The sequence below is a fragment of the Prionailurus viverrinus genome, chromosome D3 (genome assembly GCF_022837055.1).
Source record: "Prionailurus viverrinus isolate Anna chromosome D3, UM_Priviv_1.0, whole genome shotgun sequence".
Taxonomy (NCBI): domain Eukaryota; kingdom Metazoa; phylum Chordata; class Mammalia; order Carnivora; family Felidae; genus Prionailurus; species Prionailurus viverrinus.
This window is the reverse complement of record NC_062572.1, coordinates 25,069,218-25,096,565: the sequence shown is the minus strand read 5'-3', so window position 1 is coordinate 25,096,565 and position 27,348 is coordinate 25,069,218. Positions and strand designations below refer to the sequence as shown.

At 40.5% G+C, this 27,348-nt stretch overlaps 1 protein-coding gene and 1 pseudogene across 5 annotated transcripts in view; both read right to left on the bottom strand.

Moving 5' to 3' along the window:
• The window catches only part of TTC28 (tetratricopeptide repeat domain 28), a 635,539-nt gene extending 608,744 nt beyond the window's left edge, over positions 1-26,795 (bottom strand). For all 5 annotated transcript variants that reach the window (XM_047827138.1, XM_047827139.1, XM_047827140.1 and 2 more), the window contains exon 1: positions 26,617-26,795. In XM_047827138.1, the coding sequence (XP_047683094.1) occupies positions 26,617-26,718 (102 nt within the window). In that variant the 5' untranslated portion in view covers positions 26,719-26,795. The remainder of the gene's footprint in view (positions 1-26,616) is intronic.
• On the bottom strand, positions 15,878-16,287 carry LOC125148833 (40S ribosomal protein S18-like; annotated as a pseudogene).
• Positions 26,796-27,348: the final 553 nt, after the last annotated feature.

Genomic DNA, 27,348 nt, shown 5'->3' with positions numbered 1-27,348 from the left:
GAGTCTGATCAAAAGGGATGATTAGGAGTGCCTGGGTGGCTCAGCTGGTTAAGTGTCGACTCTTGATTTCAGCTCAAGGTCACCATCTTGCAGTTCATGAGTTCCAGCTCGGCCTCGGGCTCTGAGCTGGCACTGGCAGCAAGGAGGCTGCTTGGGATTCCCTCCCTCTCTGTCCCTTCCCTGCCTGCATCCTCCCCCCTCAAAAAAGGAACAACAGGCCCAAAATGGAGTTCACTTGCCCCATGACAGCAAATCAAGACCTAATATCTAACCTAATTGTAGTTTCAACCTCTCTCAGGGATGTAACCTGTAACAACTCAGTCTGGAATTACCTGATCAGCACTAGTGAGATAATTTGCATAACAGCCCTCCACCGCCACCCTTCCCCCAAAGGAAGGTGACCTTGCCTGAAACAATCGACTCTTTGTTAGAAACTTCCTTTTTCTGACCCCTTCTCCCTATAAAAGCCCTCCATTCTGTGTCCCCCCACAGCTCCTTTCTACTTGCTAGTCAGAATCTGCCTGATTCAAGAATCACTGAATAAAGCCATTAGATCTTCACATCTACTCAGATGAATTTTGTTTTTTAACAAACATAAATCTGATATTCATAACTTTGTGTTTCTATACTGTTCTATTAACTTGAGATGATTATAAATAAGTTGATATCATTTTATTAGGTAAACAGCCAACCCCTTTCTTTTAAGACTAATGTGGAAAATAGCAAGGCCACCCCATGCCTGGGGGGGTCGGCATCTGCCCACTCCAGCCCATCCAAACAACAGATACTCAAAACACACATGTCAAAGTTAGTTATTCAACCAAGTTACAAATACATGCAACTTAAACTAACATATAAGCATAATTTACGTTATATCATGCCCTTAAATTTTCAGCAATTTTCACACCATTTTTCAGCAATTATGACAAATAATAAAAATTCCTGAGGGTATTATTTATCTCTGAGCTTACTAGTACTTTCATGTTCTTCTTTTTTGAAATGCATTTTGACAGGTGAACTAGTGAATAAAAACCACTAAATAACCTTTGTTCCTGTTATAATATCCATTTTTGTAAAACTATGACTCTCATACAAATATGAAATGAACACACTTCAAAGACTTTACTTAACTCATTAATTAATGAGTAACCCAGTAAAATGTTCAAAGTACCCCACATGTATAAGCAATCAAAAATGATGAAATAAATTTCTCTGCAAATAGATGCAAACTGGCCTTTCCAGAGGAAGAAAGTGAAATCAATTGCCCCTCCACCTGGAAATAATCATTTGCATATCTATGGACAAGAATAATTTGCATTGCTATCAGTTTGGACAATGAACAGAAGTATAAAGCAGTTCAAAGACCATGAAAGGTGAAAACTTCATAGAATCAGATAATCCAGAAAGGTACATACATTCCAGGCAACCTACTCACCCGAAGGCACCTAGTAATCTTTTTCCAAATCCATTTCAAGTCTTTCACTATTTTACCAGAAAGTCCCAAAGTGAAGTGCACTAGAATCAAGGAAAAGGAACTACCTTTTATTGAAATAAATATGACCCAAAAAAGCCCACCATGAGATAATTAGAAGGAAAGAATGCTGCAAATGAACAGACTCAATCCAGAACCTAGGAATGCATAACTGATGAAAATATAAATCTCTGTGTATTCAACATCAACGAGAGGAGAATAAAACGAAGGTCAAAGGACAGAAATACAGGATTCGAAACTTGACACTTACCAACAGACTTACAAAGTGGATATTTTAATCCAATGTAAGGGTCATGGTTGGCAGGAAATGTCCCTGATCACCCTGATGTGATGTAGGCCAGGGGTAAACAGCCAAGAAAGAATTCTTGAGACATATTTGGTGCAAAAAGGTATTTTTATTAAAGCATGGGGACAGGACCCATGGGCAGGAGAAGCTCCTCTGTGAGGAGAGATGGATTACATACTTCTAGTGGGGGGAGGAGTAGGACATAAAGGAAGTTTCTAAAGGAATTTTCATCTGTTAAAGAATACTTGTAGGATCCTGGAGGTCTGGCTATTGTCAAGCTAACGTTGTTTTCTGCCTCTAGCAAAGCATTAACATTAAGGCAGTTGTGAATTCCTTGAGGAATGTCCTACTCTGCCCATTTCAGGTATTTGTCAATGGGCTGCAAATTATAAGGAAATTGAATTTTTCTATTTCTTTTGACTTTGTCCACCTCATCAAGTGTTGTGTAAGGTGTAAAAACTGATTAGAGTCTAACCCCTCGTCCACTTCCATCTTTTTTTTTTTTAACGTTCATTTATTTTGAGAGATCAACAGAGTGTGAGAGGGTGTGCGGCAGAGAGAGAGGGAGACACAGAATCCGAAGCAGGATCCAGGCTCCAAGCTGTCAGCACAGAGCCCCACGTGGGGCTTGAGCTCACGAACCGCAAGATCGTGACCTGAGCTGAAGTCGCCGCTTAACTGAGCTACCCAGGCGCCCCCCACTTCCATTGTTTTAAAGTTAATTTTGAGAATTTGAAGTCACTTTAACAAAATCTAGATCAGGGCTCAGAAAACTTCAACTGCCTGTTCTTGGAAATAAAGTTTTATTGGAACGTAGCCACGTCCATTTATTTATACATTGTTTAAGTCTGCTTTTGTGTTACAGTGGCGGACTTTAGTATCACAACAAAGACTACAGCCCATAAAACCTAAAGTATCTGCTGTCAGGCCCTTTTTAAAAGTTTGCCACCATCTGATCTGGATCAATCATTGCCAATACTTTCTCCTCTCTTGACTCCTTTCAGACATCAAAACCTTTTTCTGATTTCTTAGCTGTACATTTTAAGACCGCTAATTGAGAAATACAAACAGCAAAGGCTACTCTGAATTCAGTACTGTCTTTAAATAAATGTACATTTTATGAATCAAACAGTATCTATACAAATTTGGGGGGAAAGAAGCATGCACGTAAACAAGTTATTTTGTTTAGTCAGTCTACAGGTAATTCTTGGTGTAGCTGTGAACTGAACCATGGACCTCACTTGTGTAGTCGGGGTGCTGGGATGAAAGTACACCTGACTCCAGGTGTCCCACTCAGACCAGGTTTCGCCTCTCGCAGCTGCCAAAATCCAAAGCCGGAGAGACAACAGTGGTGAACCAAATGAGGAATTTATTCCAGCGAGGCCAACACCGGGAAGACGGGGGACTAGAGTCTCAAAGACTGTCTCCAAAGTGCCAAAAATACTTGCAGGTTTATATAAGGAAAATGTGGGACAAAAGTCGGTGATGTGTGCAGGTGGGCAGTAAAGGTCCAGCCACTATAAGGGTGTCCATCAGGAGGGGTCTTGCTGGTTGAGAGCAGTCCTTATTGCTTGAGGGGGTAGTTTCCATCCCCCCTCCCCCAGTGGATACTTTGCTCAGGGTCTTTTGCCTGAGTTAAGAGATGCAGCTGCAAATAACTTAATCAATTAGAAAGTTTGAGGTCAAAACGGAAGTTAAGTCGTCTTTCACTTGGAGTCCACAAAACAGTGAACTGCTGGGAGTTTCCTGGCTACGGAGAATAAAAGTCTATGATGCCTAATCAATTCTGCTAACTGTCACCAGAAATAGCTTGATGATGAGGAACATAAGGCAAGCTGAGGGCAAAGCACAAGCTAACAACCCCCACCCCCCACCCCCAGGTGGGATATGTGTGATATTCCTCAGGCAGGCAGCCCAAGAACAAAGGAAAGGAAACAAATGGTTAACTGATAGAGATCACAGTCATACAGAACATGAGTCTCCATCAGTTTACCAATATCTTAGTAAATTGCAAGAAAAAGGCAATCTTATCAATAGCTTCATTTCCAGAAACCTATAGACTCAGTTTCTTAGAAGCCCTTAATATCACCCTCCCTCCATAGTGATGTGGGGAACAAAGGCAAGGAGGAAATGGCAGGTAAAATTAAATTTTTTATAACCTACAGCCCATTGACAAATACTTGAGATAAATACAGAGTATAACATTTCTCCAGGAACCCCCTACTGTCCTAATGTTAATCCCTCATTAGAGAAAAAAGTAGCTTGACAATAGCAAGCCCTCAGTAACTCAGGAGTCCTCTTTAGCATACGGAAGTCCTCCTGGAGGCCTCCCTTTTGCCTCTACTTCCCCAAATCCATCATATATAATCAGTCACTCTTCACACCCCTAGTGCAGCTCTTCCTGCCCACAGGTCCTGTCCCTGTGCTTTAATAAAATCACCTTTTTGAATCAAAGACGTCTTCAAGAATTCTTTATTGGCCGTCAGCTTCGAACCCCCACCACTGCAAAATCTCACCATTGATATCAACTACTCAATTGTTTTTACCAGACGTCATTTAAAATGTAAGAAAACCTCAGTAATCTTGGTTTATTTAGTTAGTTACTTAAGGGAATATTTCGTAGTAATCTGACCTGGAGAATTCAAAGGGGAGTTATGTTACACAGAACTGAAAGTTTATAGAAACACTTGAGATTTTGTTCTGTGGTTTATGTGGATGTCTGCTTAGAAATTTTTCAAATCAAAATCTTCTAAGCCATGATTTAATTGCACAACTTTGAGATTATCATTTGTTCCAGAACTGAAATAGACAAATATTTCCTCAGAAAATGCTGTCAGCCAATAGGATGGTCCTTCAATCAGATGAGACACCAGGTTAAACATCACAATACTGCAAAAAGGAAATTGACTGCATCTTTACCATTCGCCCATTTGATCCCTACTGTATAAATATGCCCTCGGGGTACACCCTGTCCCAAGCCCTCATCAGAAAATACAACCTCCTATCGTTTGCTGTCTAGAAAGGTTTTTTCCTTTTGTCACCAGCCAGATCCCAAGACCTGATCTTTACTGCCCACCTGCTTGTACTCATTAACCTTTGTCTTAGGGTTTTTTCTTGAGCTCTTCTTTCCTTCTTTCCAGCTTACCTCTTAATTCAGGGGAAGGAAACCCAAAACCACCCCTCAGGTGACAGCAACTGTCCTGACAAGACCTCCCACCGGCTCAGACCACCCAGACCTGGACCACTTGAACTAAACCCCTGACGTTCACCTGCAGAGATGGACCACTGAGTGACCCCTGGAATGAATGGCAATTAGCTCATTATACTAAAATCCCCATCCAAAGAGGAGCACAAGCCTCATTTACATAACATACAATGTAAGTATAGGCATGTTTCCTTAAGGCGCATGTGTGACCTTATTCCCACCTCTACATAGGATGACAAGGCTTCCCTTCTAAATATTCATCCTAATCCTAAACAAAAGTACCCATTCTCTCTCCCCCCTGCCAACCCCTTCTCTCTCTTTCTCTCTCATTCTGGGAGTCACAGCTCTGGAAGCTATTTCCCGTAATCTCCTTATTTGCTGCAAATAAACTTTGTGCAACAACTCACCTGGTATAGTTTCTATGACCCACCAAGGAGGATACATACCCACGTTGGTTCAGTTGCACTTTCATTAGCCTAAATCTGCCTCCTGATTAATTTCCACACACTGGTCTGAGTTTTCTGCCCTAAAGAACATATTAAGTGTTCTGCCTTCAGACAGTATACCCAACTCTCACATCTTTTGTATGCTTCTTATAGCATGTGTGGTTTAGGACAGTTGTATGCTGAACTTCTGTCCCTGCAACATTTCCTTTTCATTTGGGAGAAAGAGCAAGGGAGAGGAGAAGAAAAGGAATGAGTACATTATAAAAGGGCTGGTTGGATAAGTTAGGGTGCCTGTTCATTTCTATTTGATAAGGTATAGCTCTCCCACCACTTCCCCATTTAAAAGCCCAAGTGCCCTCTTTGCAACTACATGGATGGAACTGGAGGGTATTATGCTAAGCGAAATTAGTCAGAGAAAGACAAATATCATATGACTTCACTCATATGAGGGCTTTAAGAGACAAAACAGATGAACATAAGGGAAGGGAAACAAAAATAATATAAAAACAGGGAGGGGGACAAAACAGAAGAGACTCATAAATATGGAGAACAGAGGGTTACTGGAGGGGGTGTGGGGGGGTGCTAAATGCGTAAGGGGCACTAAGGAATCTACTCCTGAAATCACTGTTGCACTATATGCTAACTAATTTGGATATAAATTTAAAAACAAACAAAAAAAAAGCCCAAGTGCCCTCAGTAATTTGTAAGGGCTGAAAAGTAGCAATCTAGTAAATCCTTAATTAAGGACTATGTACACCTAGGCCAGCTTATGCCTTCCCAGAACTGAGAGGCTGCTAAAAGGATGGTCAGGAACTATACAGGAATGACTGCCCCGTGGCTTTAAAAAAAAAAAAAAAGTCTCCCTAGTATTTCCTTTCCCTTCCCTCACTGTGGAGTGTTTTCTCAAGAAAACAAGTTATCACAAATTTGTCACTTCAATCATCCCCAGTGTACCAGTAAATCTTTAGGTGAGGAACAGGAAATGATGATACTAAGACTGTAACAATATTTTCATTAATGAATACTAAGACTGCATTCACTAACTTAGTGATTGAAGATAGTTCATGTGGAGCTTATAGACAACCCAAAACTTCTTCCCATATATGCTGATAAGTAAGGTTTTTTTCATAGGTTTGTTTTTTTATTTTTTTCAATGTTTATTTGAGACAGAGTGTGAGCAAGGAAAGAGCAGAGAGAGAGAGAGGGACAGAGAGAATCCCAAGCAGGCTCCACGCTGTCAGCTCTGAGCCCAACTCAGGGCTTGATCTCATGAACTGAAATCAAGAGTCAGATGTGGGGCACCTGGGTGGCTCAGTCGGTTGCGTGTCCAACTTCAGCTCAGGTCATGATCTCATGGTTCGTGAGTTTGCGCCCCACATCGGGCTCTCTGCTGTCAGCACGGAGCCCACTTTGGATCTTCTGTCCTCCCCTGTGCCCCACCCCTGCTCATGTGTGCATGCTCTCCTCTTTCTCTAAAAAATAAAATTGTTTAATTGTTTAAAGAGTCAGATGTTTAACCAACTGAAACACCCAGGCACATCTCATGTGTTTTTGAACCTAAATGGAAAAACTCACTTATAATTGATTAGTTTTGCCTTGGTTTATCAACATATTCACTTATGGAGCACATACTCTTGCCAGGCACTTACTAAGGACTGGACATAAAAAAAGAAAAGCAGACATGGTCCCTGCCCTCAAGATTACAGAATATATACCTTCATGGTTTCATTATACTGTTCTAGTATATCACTACCCCTTTGAATTCTAATTCTTTCAGTGTAGTATACACCTGTCTAAAATTTGTGAAACTCTCATGCCTTCATCTAAGAAACAGTATTACTGTATGAGACTAGATTTAAAAAATAGAGTCCTGTGTTTTGGTACAGACTTCCTGCAGGTTTTTATCACCTCTATGATTCCCTAATTCAACAAGTTTATTATCTTTAAATCCACAAGAGTCATGTTCATAAGATTATCATGGAATACTTTATAAAATTATTTAGGAAAATCAAGATATACTATGTCATCTTAGAACCCTTAAAAAAAAAAAAAAAGGTAATGACAAGTTCTTAAGCAAACCCATGTTGGCTACTAGTCCTTATCACCTCTATCTGTATCAGCCAGGATCAGTCAGAAGACAGGAATCATACCTGTTATTTAAAAAGACAGAACTTGGGGGCGCCTGGGTGGCGCAGTCGGTTAAGCGTCCGACTTTGGCCAGGTCACGATCTCGCGGTCCGTGAGTTCAAGCCCCGCGTCAGGCTCTGGGCTGATGGCTCAGAGCCTGGAGCCTGTTTCTGATTCTGTGTCTCCCTCTCTCTCTGCCCCTCCCCCGTTCATGCTCTGTCTCTCTCTGTCCCAAAAATAAATAAACGTTGAAAAAAAAATTTTTTTTTAAATAAATAAATAAAAAGACAGAACTTAATATAAGATTTGTTAACGAGTAGGAAGTTTCTAGGTAAACGGCTGAAGGGGCAAAAAGAGAACTCTGAGGAATCACAGAAGTAGCAACTGCAGAAAGCAGGTACCATGCCCAGGGCTCTGCTAACAAAAGCTTAGAAGAGGGGTCCAGGGCACTTAAAGTCAGACTTCTGAGGAGAAGGCGCTGCTCGGCTGGGGCAGGTGCCTCTGAATTCCAAGGAGAGAAACGATGGGCCTGGCACCCAGACCTCTAAAGAGGAGCATTAGCTGCTGGTGCAAGCGGTCTCTGAAGAAAGCTTGATGAAACCAGTCCTCAAGTGTTGGAAAAACTACAAACAGCATCCAGTCACAGCTACAGGCAGGTCCTGCTGCTGCCAGGATGAAGAAGTGTTGTTAGGGTGTCACTCACAAAAACAGCAGAGAGGAAGGCCACAGGAAGCAAAGAAGAAAGACCAGTCCCTGCCTGCCTGCCCTTCCAGCCCTTTACTGCCCCCAATCTGCCAGCCACAGGGAGCGGCAGGCCATGCAGAAATGTGGCTTTCGAGTCCCAGGCCCCAGGTTCACAAAGCAGAAAAAACAAGATAAAGTTGGAGCTAAGAGATAACTTAATTGGCAGAATACTTTCTGCTCTAAGGTCACATAAACTGTTTAATCTACAACTTTGTGCAGGGCATCAAAATCAATGATATCAATCTGTATCCACCACTTAATGATCTCCCACTACCCTGAGGAGTAAGAAAGATGGTAGTAATAACGGCAACAGCAAAAAACACACCAAACATTTATTTAGCGTTTACTACATTCCTGGAACTGTTTTAAATAGCATATATGGGGGCGCCTGGGTGGCGCAGTCGGTTAAGCGTCCGACTTCAGCCAGGTCACGATCTCGCGGTCCGGGAGTTCGAGCCCCGCGTCAGTCTCTGGGCTGATGGCTCAGAGCCTGGAGCCTGTTTCCGATTCTGTGTCTCCCTCTCTCTCTGCCCCTCCCCCATTCATGCTCTGTCTCTCTCTGTCCCAAAAATAAATAAACGTTGAAAAAAAAAATTTTTTTTTAAATAAATAAATAGCATATATGTATTAATTCATTTAATCCTTACAACAGCCTTACTGTGAAGTAGGAAATGGTAGTAGTCTCACTTTATACACAGGACAATAAGGTTCAGATCCTATGCTTGTGATCACTATATATGCTACAAGGCCACGATACACAACTTCCTCTAAATTGAAGTCAGCCTTTTTAAAAAAAAATTTTTTTTTTCAACGTTTATTTATTTTTGGGACAGAGAGAGACAGAGCATAAGCGGGCGAGGGGCAGAGAGAGAGGGAGACACAGAATCGAAAACAGGCTCCAGGCTCTGAGCCATCAGCCCAGAGCCTGACGCGGGGCTCGAACTCCCGGACCGCGAGATCGTGACCTGGCTGAAGTCGGACGCTTTAACCGACTGCGCCACCCAGGCGCCCCAGAAGTCAGCCTTTGAAGTGTAACACTGGTTGAACACAACTTGCTTACATGCTTTTTAAAGTTCATATCTGGATTTGTAGCTAGACAGAAAATCTATCTATAGATATATTCTCACATGTGGAGTATTTTTTAAGACTCTGCTGAGAACATCCAACCTGGCAACAAACTCCTGGTACCCTGAGCAATAAAGGATAAAATGGACAGAAAATTAAGCAATGAAATGATCTTCCACACTGCGAAATAAAACTACCACCTTCACTACTGTCACACTCAGAAATCAGAAGTAAGTTAATTCATGGTAGATGCATACAATTTATTTTATAAATTGTTATTTAAATAGACTGAAGCTCACAAATATCCTGGGGTGAGAACATAAAACAAAGAATCTCTGATCTTCAATACTAAATACATGTCTTACGTACAAACTTTGTATAAGTGTAAGTTTAATAAAATATTTTTTACTTTCTTGCAGTACTGCTAACCATAATTATATATGTTTTTAGTGTCATGACTGAGGATTTAGGATTACAAAAGCCAATGTTAAAATACTGCTTCATCTTAAGCCACTATTTACAAAAAGTAATAAAACACTACACAAGAAACAAAACTAAAAAAAAAAAATTTAGAGGCACCTGCGTGGCTCAGTCAAGACCGACTCTTGATTTCAGCTCAGGTCATGATCTCACAGTTTGTGAGACCAAGCCCTGCATCGGGCTCCATGCTGACAGTGTGGAGCCTGCTTGGGATTCTCTCTCTCCCTCTCTCTCTCTTTGCCCCTTCCCTACTTGCACTTGCATACATTCTCTCTCTCTCTTCTCTCAAAATAAATAAAATTAAAGAAAATTTTTTTCAGGCTAATCAATACAGATTTCACAACTCCCTCTGTAAAATCAATCGAACTATTACAATGGTAGGAAAACAAGCACACTTTAAAAAATTTTAACTATGTAAACACATGAATTAATTCCAGGTCTTCCAACCTCAATAAGAAATAAATATGTACTCCAAAGTATAAGTAATCATATGTCTATACACCTGCTGCCCTGTTTATAAAGGGCCCTGCATTGGGCTCTGCACTGCTGATGCACGGAGCCTGCTTGAGATTCACTCTCGCTCTCTCTCTCTCTCTCCCTCTCTCTCAAAATAAAATAAACTTAAAAAAAAGGCGAGGGGGGGAGGAGTCAACTGGGTGGCTCAGTTGGTTGAGTGTGTGACTTCAGCTCAGGTCATGGTCTCACAGTTTGAGAGTTCAATCCTCACATCTGGCTTTGCGCTGACAACGCAGAGCTGGCTGGTATTCTCTGTCCCCCTCTCTATCCCTCCCCCACTCGCACTCTTTTCTCTCAAAAATAAACGTTAAAAAAAAATTAATAAAAAAATGTAGCAGCGTAAAATGCCTCCAGACATTCAACTATTTCAACTCTCTTTATTTTAAGAATAATAAGCTCAAAGATTAATATTTATTAAGTAAATATCTACATTTTCGTGCCACCGGAAATTCAAATGAAGAATAATCCAATGAAGAATTTCTAGAATCTATTTTTTAATAACAAAAAAACTTATTTCAGGAAATTAGAATTGTATACATCCATTTTGCAAACCTAGCCTCGGGCTAAAATCCTGAATCAGTAAATGATTTACAGTATTAATATGCTGTGTCTTTAGTTAACAATTTTTAATTTGCACTATAAACACTGATTCCGCATCAACATTAAGAAGGGAAGATACAAGCAGTCATTTTCCCCTGGTTCCTTAACACACTATACAGTCTGACCCCTCACTTGGACCCCAGGGGTGGGGATGGTGGGCCCATCCCTGTATGTGGCCATCACCAGTCTTGTCCTCATGTCCTCTCACACTCGACTACTATCTGTTCTCTCCCAACTTGCCCCCCTCAAAGACTGATGACCACTCACCCCACTGAGTTGGCCATGGGAGAGGAGAAGCCAATGGAGACAACTGCCTATTCCCCAGGGAATGTGTCCAGCAGCTCCTGGTCAAAGCACTATTGCTAAAAGCTATCTCTGGAGTGCTGTAGGGCCCCCTCCCTCAGCACACACCTCTGGGGACAGTGGACGCATATTAACTCATGAGGATTTTCCTCACTGATAATAAATGAAGACAACCTCAAAAAAAAAACAAAAAAAAAAGCAGTGGTCTTATTTTCTAATTCTTTTTATTTCAGAGATATATATGAAATTAGAATCATTCCTTTACTATCTTAAAAATCGTTTTTATTTATAGCCTCATTTCATTTAATACTTTTCTTCCTTGTCTGGGTTAATCCCCATGCTTCATTCAAGAAACATTTATTTTAGGTACTACATTATTAGTTTAATAACCGTTTTGTAACCTCAAATACTTAAAGAATTAAACCACTTACATTGTAGTTAATTTTAACTTTGACTGATAAAAAGTTACTAGATGATAAAATTCAAGAATAAACTTAGTATCAAACAGTCATCCCTTTGCTCTATCATTATAGAAACTTGAATTCCAGAATACTGTGCCAACATAACCTTAAACCTCACAGTAAAAACTAGTTTTTAACAAGACATTCAAGGAATTGCCTATATTACTGTCTTGCAATAACTCTAACATTTAATAGCAAAAGATAGTTATAATTGATCCTATTTGCTTAATGATCATTCAAATCAAAGACCAACTAGTACAATGTTTAAGAATATAGACTCTAGGGGTGCCTGGGTGGCTCAGTCAGCTGGGCGTCTGACTTCGGCTCAGGTCATGATCTCACAGTTTGTGAGTTTGAGCCCCATGTCAGGCTCTGTGCTGACAGCTCAGAGCATGGAACCTGCTTCGGATTCTGTGTCTCCCTCTCTCTCTGCCCCTCCCGTGCTCATGCTCTCTCTGTCTCTCAATAATAAATAAATGTAAAAAATAAAAATAAAAAAGAATATAGACTCTAGAGCTAGAGTGCTAAATCACAGTCCAGGATAATATGTGATCTTGAGCAAGTCACTTGATAACCTCACTGTACCTCAGTTTCCTCATATGTAAAATGGTAATAGCAACGGTACCTACCTCATAAGGTAGTTAGGAGGACTAAATGAGTTAATATGCAAAAAGGACTAAGAACAGTGTCAGACACATAGGAAGCACAATATGTTAGCTACAATAATCTGAACCCAACAGACTCTATACTTTTTTTTTTTTTTTTTTTTAAACAAACCCTGTGTGGAGGGCTGACTTTCAACAGATTGCAGCAAGGGAGCTGCTCTGCTACCGACGAAATCCCAACCCAGAAGCAGGTCATCTTTGAATGGGTTAGCACCAGGTTCCCAAGGAGCAAGCATTGCTTGATGGGTGTCGAGGGGGCGGCCCCCTTACCAGTGGCATCCCGTTTCCGAGGGACAAAGGGACAGACTCTATACTTATGAAAGGAACACTGCCCCCATACAACTACTCTACAATTTACATGGTTCTCTCAAGTATACCTGATGGAAATTTTATTTTTTTAATATATTTGGAATTTATGGCCAATTTCCTGAACAATTTTTATAAATGGTTTTCATAAATCTTTGTGGAGATTGGGAAGCTCTTTAATTTAACAAGAGCATTATTTGACAGTGGAACAACTTTCAAAACTCCTGTATCTACATAAGCTAAAACCATGAGGATCCAAGACAGCACTCAGTACAAAAACATTACATACAGAACAAAAGGAATTGTGGCAGTGTTTTTAGCACTTTCTCAGGAAATTGTGCAATCTGCTATAATACAATTTTCCTAATGATAAGAAACTACACACAAGGCCAAATGCCCTACGAAGGTGCCTGAATTCCAAAATCATATTACAAACATGCAAATTCCTGAGAGAACATACCCAGATGTGTAACCAGTTAACTCCAAAATAAAAGGTACTATGCCAACCCAAGTGCTTAGCTTTTTTTAATATATGTACTCCTTAATATCAAATTGCACTAACAAAATATCAGGAAACTAAGCTGCTAGTCTCAGAGGACAGGTCACAGGGAAAGTCTTATGAAGTTGACAGTGTCCTCTGTTCTACAACTTGGCACAATAATCTTACAAGCACATGAGGGTCAATATACTACCATTAAAAATGCTGTCACTTACAGACCTGTTTATTTCAAAGTTCAGACACACACCCTAACATGTCCATGCAACATTTAATTCACAGAAACTCTCATTCCTATTTATTTCAGATGTACTCTACATAAATGCTTAGTGAACATTTTATTTTAGATAATGCAAAGACAGATTCTACAAATCTCAACTATTTCCCCAAATATATCTAGCTATTACAAAGTATTAATAATCTAAATCAAACTAATGAGAGAATGTAAGGTTTTATTATTAGAGTCAATCTGGGGCACCTGGGTGGCTCAGTCAGTTAAGCGTCCGATTTTGGCTCAGGTCATGATCTCACAGCTCATGAGTTCAAGCCCCAGGTCGGGCTCTGTGCTGACACCTCAGAGCCTGGAGCCTCCTTCGAATTCTGTGACTCCCTCTCTCTCTGTCCCTCCCCTGCTCATGTGTGCGCGCGCGCTCTCTCTCTCTCTCAAAAATAAATAGACATTATTATTAGAGTCAATCTACTTTTCCATATGCTTGAAATTATTAATACATATATACTCTATTTTTAAACTATTACTTTTGGGTTTCATTTGTCACTCCATAAGACAGCTTTAGATGACAGGATCATCTTAGATGACAGGTATAATCCTGCTCATTTATCATGTAATAGGGAAAAAAAAAATGAGAGAGGGGCAAACAAAGACTGTAAGAGAATATTTTTTTTTTTAGGAGAATATCTTTAATGGCATTTTAAAAGATTAGACATTCTTTTCATTTTCTAGTTGATTTTCTTTATACCTCTAGTAAGAATTATTTCACATATCATAAAATTCATCCTATTTTCTTAAAGTTTATTTATTTTCAGAGAGAAAGAGACAGCGCAAGTAGGGAAGGGGCAGAGAGAGAGAGGGAGGGAGAGAATCCCAAGCAGGCTCTGCGCTGCCAGCAGAGAGCCTGACCTCACTAAACCATGAGATCATGACCTGAGCCAAAACCAAGAGTCAGACACTTAACCAACTAAGCCACCCAGGCTCTCCAAATTTATCCTACTAAACTGTGAAGCTCAGTGGTTTTTTATTTATTCACAGAGTTTTGTAACCATTACCACAATTTAATATTTCAATCACCCACAAAGAAGCCCCATACCCATTAACAGTCATTCCCCACTCATTCACCCCAAGTCCCTGGCTAATACTAATCCACTTTCTGCATCTGTGGATTTGCCTATTCTGAATATTTCACATAAACGGAATCAAACAATATGTGATCTCTTGTGACTAGCTTCTTTCACTCAGAATATTTTCAAGGTTTATATCATATCATGTGTTAATACTTCTTCCTTCTGAATGGCTGAGTAATATTCCACTGTATGAATATACCACATTTTGTTGATTCACTCAAGCGTTAATTGATATACTTACAGGTTGTATCAACTAAATGTCCATGCTGCCATGAACATTCGTGTTTGTGTAGACGAAGTTTTTCATTTCTCTCTACATATATAATCGGAGTAGAATTACTGTACCATATGCAAGCTCCATGTTTAGCATTCTAAAGAAATGCCAAACTGTTTTCCTCAATGGCTGAGCCACTTCTCATTCTCACCAGCAATGTATGAGGGGACTCCAATTTCTCCACATCCTCACCAGCACTTCTTATTATCATTTTTACTGTTAAGGCATCCTAGTAGGTGTGAAGTGGTATCTCACTGTCGTTTTGACCTTACTGCCCTGATGACTAATACCTTTTCGTGTGTTTATGGTCACTTGTACATACTCTTTGAGAAATATATATTCAAAGACTTTGTTCCTTTTTCATTGGATTGTCTTTTAATGTTTTTGTTTGTTTTGAAGGAGAGAGAAACTGAGCATAAGCAGGGGAAGAGCAGAGAGAGAGGGAGACACAGAATCCAGAGCAGGCTCCAGGCTCTGAGCTCTCAGCACAGAGCCCGATGCGAGACTCGAACTCACGAACTGTGAGATCATGACCTGAGCCGAAGTAGGACGCTTAACCAGCTGAGCCACCCAGACGCCCCAAACTGGATTGTCTTATCATGAGCTGTGAGAGTTCTTTACATATATATTTTTAATTTTAATGTTATTTGAGAGAGCACACGCATGCACAGGCACGCACAAGCAGGACAGGGACAGAGACAGAGAGAATCCCAAGCAGACCCTGTGCAGTCAGCACCAGCTAGACACAGGGCTCAATCCCATGAACCGTGAGATCATGACCTGAGCCAAAATCAAGAGGTGGATGCTTAATGGACTGAGCCACCCAGGAGCCCCAGAGTTCTTTATGTATTCTTGACACAAGTCCGTTACCACACACAGATTTGTAAGTATTTTCTTCCATTATGTGGGATTTCTTCACTTTCCTTTTTTTTTTTTTTAATAAGGAAGCCATCGGTGCATAAACTATTAACAGATTAACAGACAAGGCCTGTAGATATATTTCTTCTTGGACACACCCACAGTGCAGCCACAAGCAGCCTTAGCATGCTTAGCTAGGTGGTCTTAGCATGCTGGCCTGGGACACAAAGTCTCTAGAAATGATGCAGCCCTCTGTGGGCTCAAATCTTCTTCATTCTAAGTCTTCATGAAGTTTTTTGTCCAGACTATTGGTCAGGACCTAGCTGTATTTTCCATCCTTCACATCCTTTTGTCTGTTCCAGGACCAGTCTGAGATCTTATACTGGTGTGAATTCTGCATAATACTGATCACACATTCCACCTCATCCTCAAAGAGTCTTTTGCCCTCTTGGTAAGGTGGATGTCTCTGCTCTCCTCAACACCACATGCACATATCTTTACCCCACATCCTTAACTGCAGTGATGGCAAAGTCTATTTTCCACTGCTCATCAATACCGACTACTTGCAAAACGTGCTGGAACTCTCAGGGATCACTAGAGACATGATGGAGGCTCTAACAGCAGCATGTAGGCCTCCTATGGAAGGCCTCTTTTCACTTTCTAGATGCTGTCCTTTGACACACACAAGTGTCAGTTTTTAATTAAGTCCAATTTATCTACTTTTTCTTTTGTTACTTGTCTTTTTGGTATTTAAGAAATCACTGCCTACGGGGCACCTGGCTGGCTCAGTCAGTAGAACATGCAACTACTGTTTATTCTGGGTTGTGAGTTCAAGCCCCATGTTGGGCATAGAAATTACTCAAGAAAAATAAAGTAAAAATCACTGCCTAACCCAAGGTCACAAAAATTTACTCCTGTGTTTTCTTTTTTTAATTTTTTTAATGTTTATTTATTTTCGAGAGAGAGAACACGAGCACAAGTGGGGGAGGGGCAGAGAAAGCTGGGGAGAGAGGATCCAAAGCAGGCTCTGTGCTGATAGCAGAGAGCCCATTGCAGGGCTCAAACTCAGGAACTGTGAGATCATGACCCCAGCAGAAGCCAAATGCTTAAACAACTGAGCCACCCAGGAGTCCCTACTGCTTTGTTTCTAGTAAGAGTTTCATTATTTTTGCCCTTATGTTTGGGTCTTTGATGCATTTTGAGTTTATTTTTGTGTATAGTGTGAGGCAAGGATTCAAATTCATTCTTTTGCATGTGGACATCTAGTTGTCCAACACCATTTGTTGAAAAGACCATTCTTTCCCCCGCTGAATGGTCTTTACACCATTGTTGAGAATCAACTAACCATAAATGTGGGAAATTTACACAATTTACACAATGGACTCTCAATTACATTGATCTATGTTATTCTAATGCCAGTACCACACTGACTTAATTACTATCGTTTCATAGATTTTAAAATAGGGAAGTGTGAGTTCTCTAAGTTTGTTCTTTTTCAAGATTGTCTTGGCTATTCTGGGTACCCCACACTTCCATCTGGATTTTAGGATAAGCTTATAGATTTCTGCACAAAAAGGCAGATGGGATTTTGATAGGGAATGCACTGACTCTGTACATCACTTGGGGAAACACTGCCATGTTAAGTTAACAATGTTAAGTCTCTGGTCCATGAACATGGAATGTCAAGATTAGACATATTCTTATTTTATCTTTTTTTAACGTTTATTTACTTTTGAGAGAAAAAGAGATAGCGCAAGCCAGGGAGGGGCAGAAAGAAAGACACCCCAAGGAATGTAGTTTTAAAATAAGAATACATCTGGAGAGTATGATTCCTACGATGACTAACATTAGATGACAATAATCTGAGTAATTTTCACCATCAAAGGGCTATTCGTCATGCAATTCTACAAATGCAATGAATATTGACAAACTTTTCCTACCCTTTGCTGAACTAAGTTATAGTAAGTTAAAACATTAATTACCATGGCAATTTTTAAACTTCCACGATAGTAAACTTACCCAGTGATAGCATAGAAATGCCAAATGTATAATCATGGAATGAGAAGCCACATACAATTATATGCCTTCCCTTACTTAACAATCACTATTAAAAAACGCTAACCTATTTTTTACTCTTGCAAAATTACAACACAAAGCCAGGTTTGCTGTTACTTAGACCACCTATTTTTTTTTAATGTTTATTATTTTTTGAGAGAGAGAGAGTGTGTGTAAGCAGGGGAGGTACAGAGAGGAAGATACAGAATCCAAAGCAGGCTACAGGCTCTGAGCTGTCAGCACAGAGCCCAATGTGGAGCTCAAACACACAAGCTGTGAGATCATGACCTAAGCTGAAGTCGGACGCTTAAGCCACTGAGCCACACAGGTGCCCCAAACACCTGCTATTTCTTAGCAATTCTGCGCTGTATCCACAAAATAGTACCACATCCTCATTATAAATTATCATTTGTCAACCAGAATCTCAACAAATCATATTTCAGATTGCTGCAAGTTATCTTTTCTCTATTCATCATTTAAAATAATGCATGTTAGGGGCACCTGGCTAGCTCAGTAGAGCATGTGACTCTTGGTATCAGCGTCATGAGTTTAAGCCCCACATTGGGCATAGAGCTTACTTAATTAAAAAAGAAAATACCTGGGCTCCTTGGTGGCTCAGTCAGTTAAGCGTCTGACTTTGGCTCAGGTCATGATCTCATGGTCCGTGGGTTCAAGCCCCGCTCCGGGCTCTGTGCTGACAGCTCAGAGCCTGGAGCCTGCTTTGGATTCTGCGTCTCCCTCTCTCTGTCCCTCCCCCACACGTGGTCTGTCTCTCAAAAATAAGTAAATCCTAAAAAAAAAAAAATTAAATAATAAATACCCACTAAAATAATGCACGTTCTTCAGACTGGAATATCCTCCCTTAGAGGTAATACAGCCTCAAGATGAAAAATAAGGCAATTAGAGACACGCTGTCACATCTATTTCCCTCCCCCATTTTCTGTCCTCTCTAGTTACTGTTACTGCCTTATCAACCTCCTAATACCACTTCTGATCTCTAGTAAAAGGAACTAGTTAAAAAATAAAAAGACACTACAGCAAAACTTGGTTTGCAAGCATAATCTGTTCCAGAAACATGCTTGTAATCCAAAGTACTTGTATATCAAAGCGAATCTCCCCATAAGAAATAATGGAAACTCAGATGATTTGTTCCACAACTCAAAAATATTCATATAAAAATGATTACACTACTGTAATATAAAATATAAAGAAAATATAAAATATGAACAAAAATAAATTAACCTGCACTTACCTTTGAAAACCTTCGTGGCTGGTGTGAGGGAGACAAGAGAGAGGAGGGTTATTATTGTACAGGAAAACTTTCACTATCACTAACTGATGCTGACTACAGTACAGTATTAATAAAGTCTTGTCATCTAGTGCATTTAATGTACCCGGCAATAAGGCAGCAGAGGAAAGGGTCTGCACCTGCAGCCAGCCTGACCCAGAATGAAGCAAAGCATTCCTAAGCTTGCTCTTATGTGGAAAAGCAAAGGACTGTCCATAGGCGCTTCGAAGGGACAAAAAACACACTAGTGCCAGTTGTGGGCCCCTTCCGACGTTCTGAAAAATCACTGATTTCTGCTAAACACCATGGCCTGAGACCGAGCATCTGAGCCTGGAAGATGATCATCCACAGTCCCGCAGGGAGAGACAGAAATAGAGAATCACTGGGCTCAGTTGTGACCATATGACGTTCGGCATCACGTACTACTCGTATTGCAAGACATCCCTTCTTTATGAAGTTAAATAAAACTTATTAGAAATGTTTGCTCATCTTGCGGAACACTCGCAGAACAAATTACTCACAATCCAAGGTTTTACTGTATCACCACTGCTTTCCCATTCTCAACAGCAAGAAAATACTAATGATAAAACGAGCCTTATGTTACAACGGTAAATTGTATAGTCAAAAAATTTAACTTGTATCCGTGAAGTCTTTTTATATAGTGCCTAGTTCATAGTAAACAGAGGAACAAGATAAATGACACCACATATAAACCACCAGAAAAAGCCAGAAAATAGGACATTCTTTAGGACAACTGTTTTGGTCTCTTTGATGAGTCAGTGTTATGAAAAAAGGGACCATGTGAGATTAAGAGAGACTTAAGTGACAATAACTAAGATATGATTAGATACTGATTCTGGATTAGATCCTAAATTAGACCCTGATTTTGACACAAAATCTTTCAAGAATATTTTGGGACAGATTGGGAAAACAATGATTGAATAATGCGAAAGCACTTAGTGAGAGGAAACTACTTAAATGGAAAGTGGGGGGTGGATCAACTGAAGAAAAAACATTTCAAAACAGTACCTACATATGTTTATCACACAAACCAGCAATCCCACTCTTAAATACTTACTCTTATATATATATATATATATATATATATATATATATATATATAACACACAAAGACTTGTATGTGAATGTTCATAGCTCTCTTCACAATCACCAAAAACTGGAAAAACAGGTCCATTAACTGGTGAATGGATAACAAATTGCAGGACACATAAAATGGAGTAGCACTCAGTAATAACAAGGAACAGTCTATTACTTCTACTGACTGTGGTGGTGACTTCAAAACTATATATATTTGTCAGAATTCACACAACTACAACAGAAAAGTATGGGCAAGGTCTAAGGCCAAATGTTGAGATATATATATATATATATACATATACATATATGGTCACAATTTCTATATTGCCTTGGACCTCTGAGGACTAGATCTTAGCAAAATGAAAGGGTTTGCTGACTTTGGTGGTATTAAAGTTCAACATATCTGGGATATACAAACTCAAGTCATTTGCGAATTGATCATGAATGTCCCTCAATGTCCACTCAGTGTAGGTGTAACTCCTATATTATTCTCATTGTTACTATTTTGAATTAAAAATGAAGAATGATTCTTGGGGGAAAAAAAAAGAACTCACATAAGTATACACTTAAAATTAGTAAATTTTATTGTATGCAAATTATACCTACATAAAGCCAATTTTTAAAGTTTATTAAAAATTTTTAATCTAATTTAAATTTAATAAAAAATTTTAAGTTTACTTATTTATTTTGAGAGAGTGTGTATGTGAGTAGGGGAAGGGCAGAGAAAGAGGGAGACAATCCCAGCAGGCTCCATGCTGTCAACATGGAGCCCGTGGCAGGACTCAATCCCATGAACCATGAGATCATGAACTAAGCATGAAATCAAGAGTCAGACGCTTAACTGACTGAGCCACCCAGAGGCCCCATAAAGCTGATTTTTAAAGATTATTTTGTGTATTTTTATCTTGGCTTAGTTGAAATACCTATAAACATTTGTGTATATGTATGCAAATATTGTTGGATAAAAAGATGCACAAAAAAGTTGAGAAAGATATGTATTTAAAAAAATTTTTTAACATTTACTCATTTTTGAGAGACAGAGTGCAAGCAGAGGTGGGGCAGAGAGAGAGAGGGAGACACAGAATCCGAAGCAGGCTCCAGGCTCTGAGCTGTCAGCACGGAGCCCAATGTGGGGCTCAAACTCACAAACCGTGAGATCATGACCTGAGCCAAAGTCTAAGGCTTAACCGACAGAGCCACCCAGGTGCCCCAAGTAAGATACCTATTTAGGTATTAATAGTAGTAATCCCCATATTGGTAGTATTATAACTTTATTTTTTTTTCTTTGGCTTGTCTTTTAAATTATTTTAAATTGTTTTTTAAATTTTGTGCAATGTATATGTACAACTGTCATAATAATAAAAGGTTTTTTTTAAACAAAGATCAATTTTGATTTAAAATTTTCTTATAGACATGTCTATGAGTTATCAATCTGTGGGTTTGTGGGTTATAAATTTAATTACAGTTGTGAATTTGGAGGTAAGTTTTTATTGTCAAAATAATATTTACAAGGTAAATAATTATTTTCTTTGGATCATAGTGAATACACATTCAATGAATATGGTATGTTCCAGCAACATATTTGGATTACACTGTGTCTCTGTTTTCTTCCCAAATAGCAACCTACTCTGGCTACTGAAAAAAACACAAAAATGAGAGTAATATTAAATTTAAGCATCAGGTTTGGCTCTAACACAGTTTTGTTTTCAAGTATTTATTTATTTTTGAGACACACACACACACACACACACACACGCCCAGTGGGGGAGGGGCAGAGACAAGAGAGAGAGAGAGAGAGAGAGAGAGAGAGACAGAGAGAGAGAGACAGAGAGACAGAGAGAGACAGAGAATCCCAAGGAGGTTCCACGCTGTCAGTGAGCCAGAGCCAGATGTGGGCTCAAACTCATGAAACTGTGAGATCACAACCTGAGCCAAGATCACAAGTCAGGACTCAACCTACTGAACCACCTAGGTGCCACAGCTCTAACAGGGTTTTTTTTTAAAAACAGCAATCACTCAAAATAAACAAGAATTGTAACCATCAAATTCAATGAAAAATATATTACTTCTGCTTTTAGGAGAAATAGGTAATAAAAGAACAGCACATTAATAAGAACTATGGTGTAAAAAGAAATATTTCTGAGTTACACTTTTATTATTTTTAATAACACTTACCAAAATAATGCATTATCAAATACCCTATATAGTAGCCTAGATTTAGGTAATTGCTTTTACAATACAATTGTGAGGTGTTAGAGACTTTATCTTTCACTACTCCTCAAGTACTCACAGGGATGTCTTAGATCACAGAAGAGTAATGGGGACAGGAAGAGGTTTGAGGTTTTTGCCTGTGGCTTTTCTTTGTGGGTTTGGGGTCTATAGGGGATTTTTTTTTTTTTTTTTTTTTTTTTTTTTTGGTCTACGGTTTTGGGTTTGTTTGGGAAGCTTTTTTGGTTTTGTTTGTTTGGGTTTGGTGTTTTGCTTGCTTTTTGTTTTTTGGCTTGCTTTTAAATTGAGTTATTTTAACAGAATAAGATAACAAACATCAAATTCCCACCACATGTGAGGCATTGTTCTTAATACCTATCAACATTTTCTCTTATTTAACACTTCTTTGGGATGGATATTACTGTTCCATTATACAAATGAGAACACTGAAATGTATAACAGGTAAGAATTGTCAAAACACATAGAACTGGTAAGTAGCAGAGCCAAAACCTAGAAAATGTGAGCAGTCTACTACTAAATGATGAGATCAAAAGATTTATCCAAAACTCAACTATATTTCTTCTACATACCAGCAATGAACTAGTGATAAACAATAACAATATGAAATTTTAAAAACAGTTCCATGTATAATAGCATCAAATAAAACACTAATAAATTTTTGAAACAAGGTCAAGTCTTGGACCTGAAAGCTACAAAACACCAATGAAAGGACAGATTAAACACAATCTCTATAAAAATCCAAGCTAATTTTTTGGCAAAAATTAAAAAACTGATCCTAAAATCCATTAAGTAAGGGACCCAGAAAAACCAAAACAGTCTTGAAAAAGAACAAAGTTACAGGATTTACATTTAATTTCAAAACCTATTACAGAGCTACTATAATCAAATAGTATAGTACTGGTAGAGGGTAGACAATAGAATAGAATTCAGAGTCCAAAAATAAAACCTAGCAGGGACACCTGGGTGGCTCAGTCGGGTAAGCATCAACTCTGGATTTCAGCTCAGGTCACGATCTCATGGTTTGTGAGATAGAGTCCCGCAGCATGGTCCTTGCTGACAGCAAGGAGTCTATTTGGGATATTCATTCATTCTCTCTCTCTCTCCCTCTCTCTCTCTCTCTCTTCCCCTCCCCCACTCTCTCATGCTCTCCCTCTCTCTCAAATAAATTAATAAACTTAAAACAAATAAATAATAAAAATAAAACCTAACACATAATCAGCTGGGTTTCAATAGGGTACAAAGACCATTCACTGGGCTTAAAAGCAATCCTTTCAATATATGCAAAAGAACGAATGTGGACCATTACCTTACACCACACACAAAAATTAACTCAAAATAGATCAACAACCTCAATATAAGGGCTCAAAAAAACATAAACTCTTAGAAGAAAGCACAGGGGTAAATCTTCATGACCTTGGATTTGGCAATGGATTCTTAGATATGACGCCAGAAGTATGAACAGCAAAAGAAAAAAACAAATAAATTGGACTTCATCACTTAAAAACTTTGTTTTTCAACAAAAGACAGTATCAAAAAAGTGAAAAGACAACCTACAGAATGGGAAAAAGTATTTGTAAATCATATATCTGATTATGGTTTAGTATCCAGAATATTTAAATAACTCCTACAACTCAATACAAATAACTCAATTTAAAAAATGGACCAAGGATCTGAATAGTCATTTCTCCAAAGAAGATATACAAATGGCCAGTAAGCACACACACAAAATCCCCAATATCAGTAGTCAGCAAGGAAATGTAAATCAAAATGGCAAGGAGTTACCATTTTAGATCTACTAGGATGGCTAAAGAGAAATACAGAGAGAGACAGTAACAAGTATTGGCAAGGATGTAGAGAAATGAACCCTCATACTCTGTTGGTGGGAATGTAAACAATGTAGTAGTGCCATAGGAACAGTCTGCCAGCTCCTCAAAAGGTTAAAATAGAGTTACCATATGATCCAGCAATTAGAATATGCCCAAGAGAAAATAAAACATATGTCCACACTAAAACTTATACATAAATGTTCATAGCAGCAATATTCATAATAACCAAAAAAAAAAAAAAAAAAAGGAAAATACCCACATGTCTATTGATGGATAAATGGATAAACAAAATGTGGTACATCCATCAATGGAATATTATCCAGTAATAAAAAGGAATGAAATATTTATACATGCTACAACATGGACGACCTCAAAAGGACTATGCGGAGTGAAAGAAGCCAGACAACTATAAGATCACATCATGTGAAATGTCCAGAATAGCTCAATGCCAGCAGCCGGTCAAAGGGGAATAAGGAATGGTAACGTGCACAAAATTTCTTTGAAGTACGATGAAAATGCTCTAAAAGCAGATAATGGTGATGTTGGGCATAGAGTGAATCTACACTGAAAAGGTTAATTTTAGGGTAGGTGAATTATACCTCAACAAAGTTGAGTTTGTTTTAAGACAGTTAAAAAATTGCAATGATGGGGATGTGATGTACAGCGTGGTGACTATGGTTAATAATACTGAATTATATATTTGAAAGGTGCTAAGACAGTAGATCTTGAAAGTTCTCATCACAAGAAAAAAACATATAACTATGTATGGTGATGAATGTTAACTAGACTTATTGTGGTGATCATTTTGCAATATAAACAAAAATTAAATCATTATGTTATACCTGAAACTAATGTTAGATGTCAATTGTATTTCAATTAAAAAAATTTTTTAAATCCACATAAACTGCAAAAATGACTCAAAGAATAAAGAACCTAATTTTTCTTCCTCAGATGCAATCTCAACTCCTAAAGTCCTGTCTTCCTATATATTCATATTTTTCCAGTCAAAAAAAAGAGAGTGAAATGAAATCAACTACTGAAATTAAAAAAAAAAAAAAAAAAAAAAAAAAAACTAGCCCTGAAATATCAAGTCACTTTCAAACAATTCTATTTTAGCATTAACTCTGAACTAAACATTAATCTCACTTTCAAAATGTTGCATAAAAACCACAAATGCTCAGAAGGTCTAAAGCAAACAGCCAACTTTTCTGAATAAACAGTAATTCAGATTTGCTTTGATAAAATGTAAATATTTACCTGCCTCAAAGGAACAAAATCCTTTAAGCCTAGTGTTCCCAAATGATGAAGAGAAAGAAGCACGCATTTGTTTTTTATTCAGGCGTTGTTTTAGAATTAATTTTAACACAGCTAGGGTATACAAAGTTGATAGTTTGCACTAAGCAATGTATGCTCTGATTTTGCCTACAACATAAACAGTCACAGAAGTTGGGACCTGAGAAAAATCACATTTTACAGTAAATCTGACAGATATTAATCTCAAAAGCTCCTGAAAATGTCTCAAGAACTCCTATTTTGGAAACTCTCTGAGTTATTCAGTCTTCCTACAAATAATGAATGACCATCTACCGTGTGCCAAGCACTGCGCCGGTACCAGGATGCCATGGTGAGCTCCAAACAGAACAGGTCCCTGGCTGCTGGCAGCTTACTCTGAAACAGTGCCTGTCGAACCTGCCTGACCCTAACAACTTGGGACAGTGTTAAAAATTCAAACTCTGCTCCTCTGCCTTGCAGAGTCGGAGTCCACGGCCCTGGGAAGAGTTGTGACGCCAGTATTCTTACCAAGCTACGGCTTGTTTCCTCCGCCTGGGCGGTTTGGGAAGCCAAATCCTCAGGGCCATCCCGTCCCGCCCTCTGAGAGCCACACCTCCAAAGCCCATTTTGCTCAGCATCCTCCACCCCGACCGACACCCCCAAAGGCACCATGAAGCCAGGAAGGATGTCAAGCATTCCAAAATCACGCTGCGCCGAGCACAGATTTGGTTGCTTCCAGGGACGGACCGCTTACTCCCTGTGATTCCACCTGGGGCTGTCGGCACCTGAGTCTCCCAGGGCTGCACCGACACCTGTCTCCGAGCGGCTGCCATCTCCCTCTCCTGTGGGCCCTGGGCGGGGGGCAGCCGCCGCCCTGCGGGAGCGAAGGCAACAGGGGAGACGCGGTGCGCAGTAGACGCCTACTGTATACACCCCCCCCCCAACCGCGCGCGCGCGCGCGCACATACACACTCTTTCGAAACCGAGCTGGGCAGGCGGCGGACCGAATCCCGCCGCAGAACGGCGCGAGGCGGGACAACTCGAAGCCGCACGGCGGGACGGGTTCCGCCTCGCGGGCGCTCGTCAGTCGCCGAGGCCCGGCCCGGCTCGCACCGACGGAGTTTCACAAAGAAAGTCTCCCGGCCCGCGCCCCTCACGCACTCACCGGCGCCGGCGCCGGCGGCGACTCCGGCTCCCGCCGCCTACGGCTCCGTGCCGGGGTCGGCCCCGGTGTCGGCTCGGGAGCCGGCGGCGGCGACTGCTCCATCCCCGCGGGGCCCGGGCCGCGTCCGCCTCGAGCTAACGGTCCCGCCAGCTAGGCGCGCGCGCCGGCCCCGCGCGCCATGTTCCCGCCGTACCGCGCGCCGCCGCGGCAACCCACACCACCCCCCCCGCAACCGCGCACGCGCGCACGCGCCGCACCAGCTCCCCGCGCGCCTCCGAGGGTCCCCCCAACCGCGCAAGCGCGCACTCGCCGCGCCCCTTCCCCGCGCGCCCCGCCTTGCGCCCTCCGGAGCCGGCCGCTGTTCCCGGCGTCGAGCCCACCCCCTCCGCACCCGTCCGGCCGGGCTGGAGCGCCCGCCGTTCCGTACTGAGCGCCGCCGCCTGCCGCACTGCGGACGCCCCCCGGCCCGGCCCCCAGCCCCTGCACTGCCCTTTCGGCTTCTCCCGTCGCGCCGGGCTGGCGGCGAGGGTCTGGGCCGGGAGGGAATTAGCCCTAATATATGCCGGGGGAGGAGGTGGGTGGAGAACGCCGCTAAGGTGATGAGATCCCCGTCACGGAAGTGTGCAAGCACGTGCGCGAGAGTTAGGTGGTACAGTGAATGCCCATGTCCCCGGGACAGCCAGACTCAAGGGAGAAGCTGAGCTCGAGTCCCACGTCTCCACCATCCTTTGC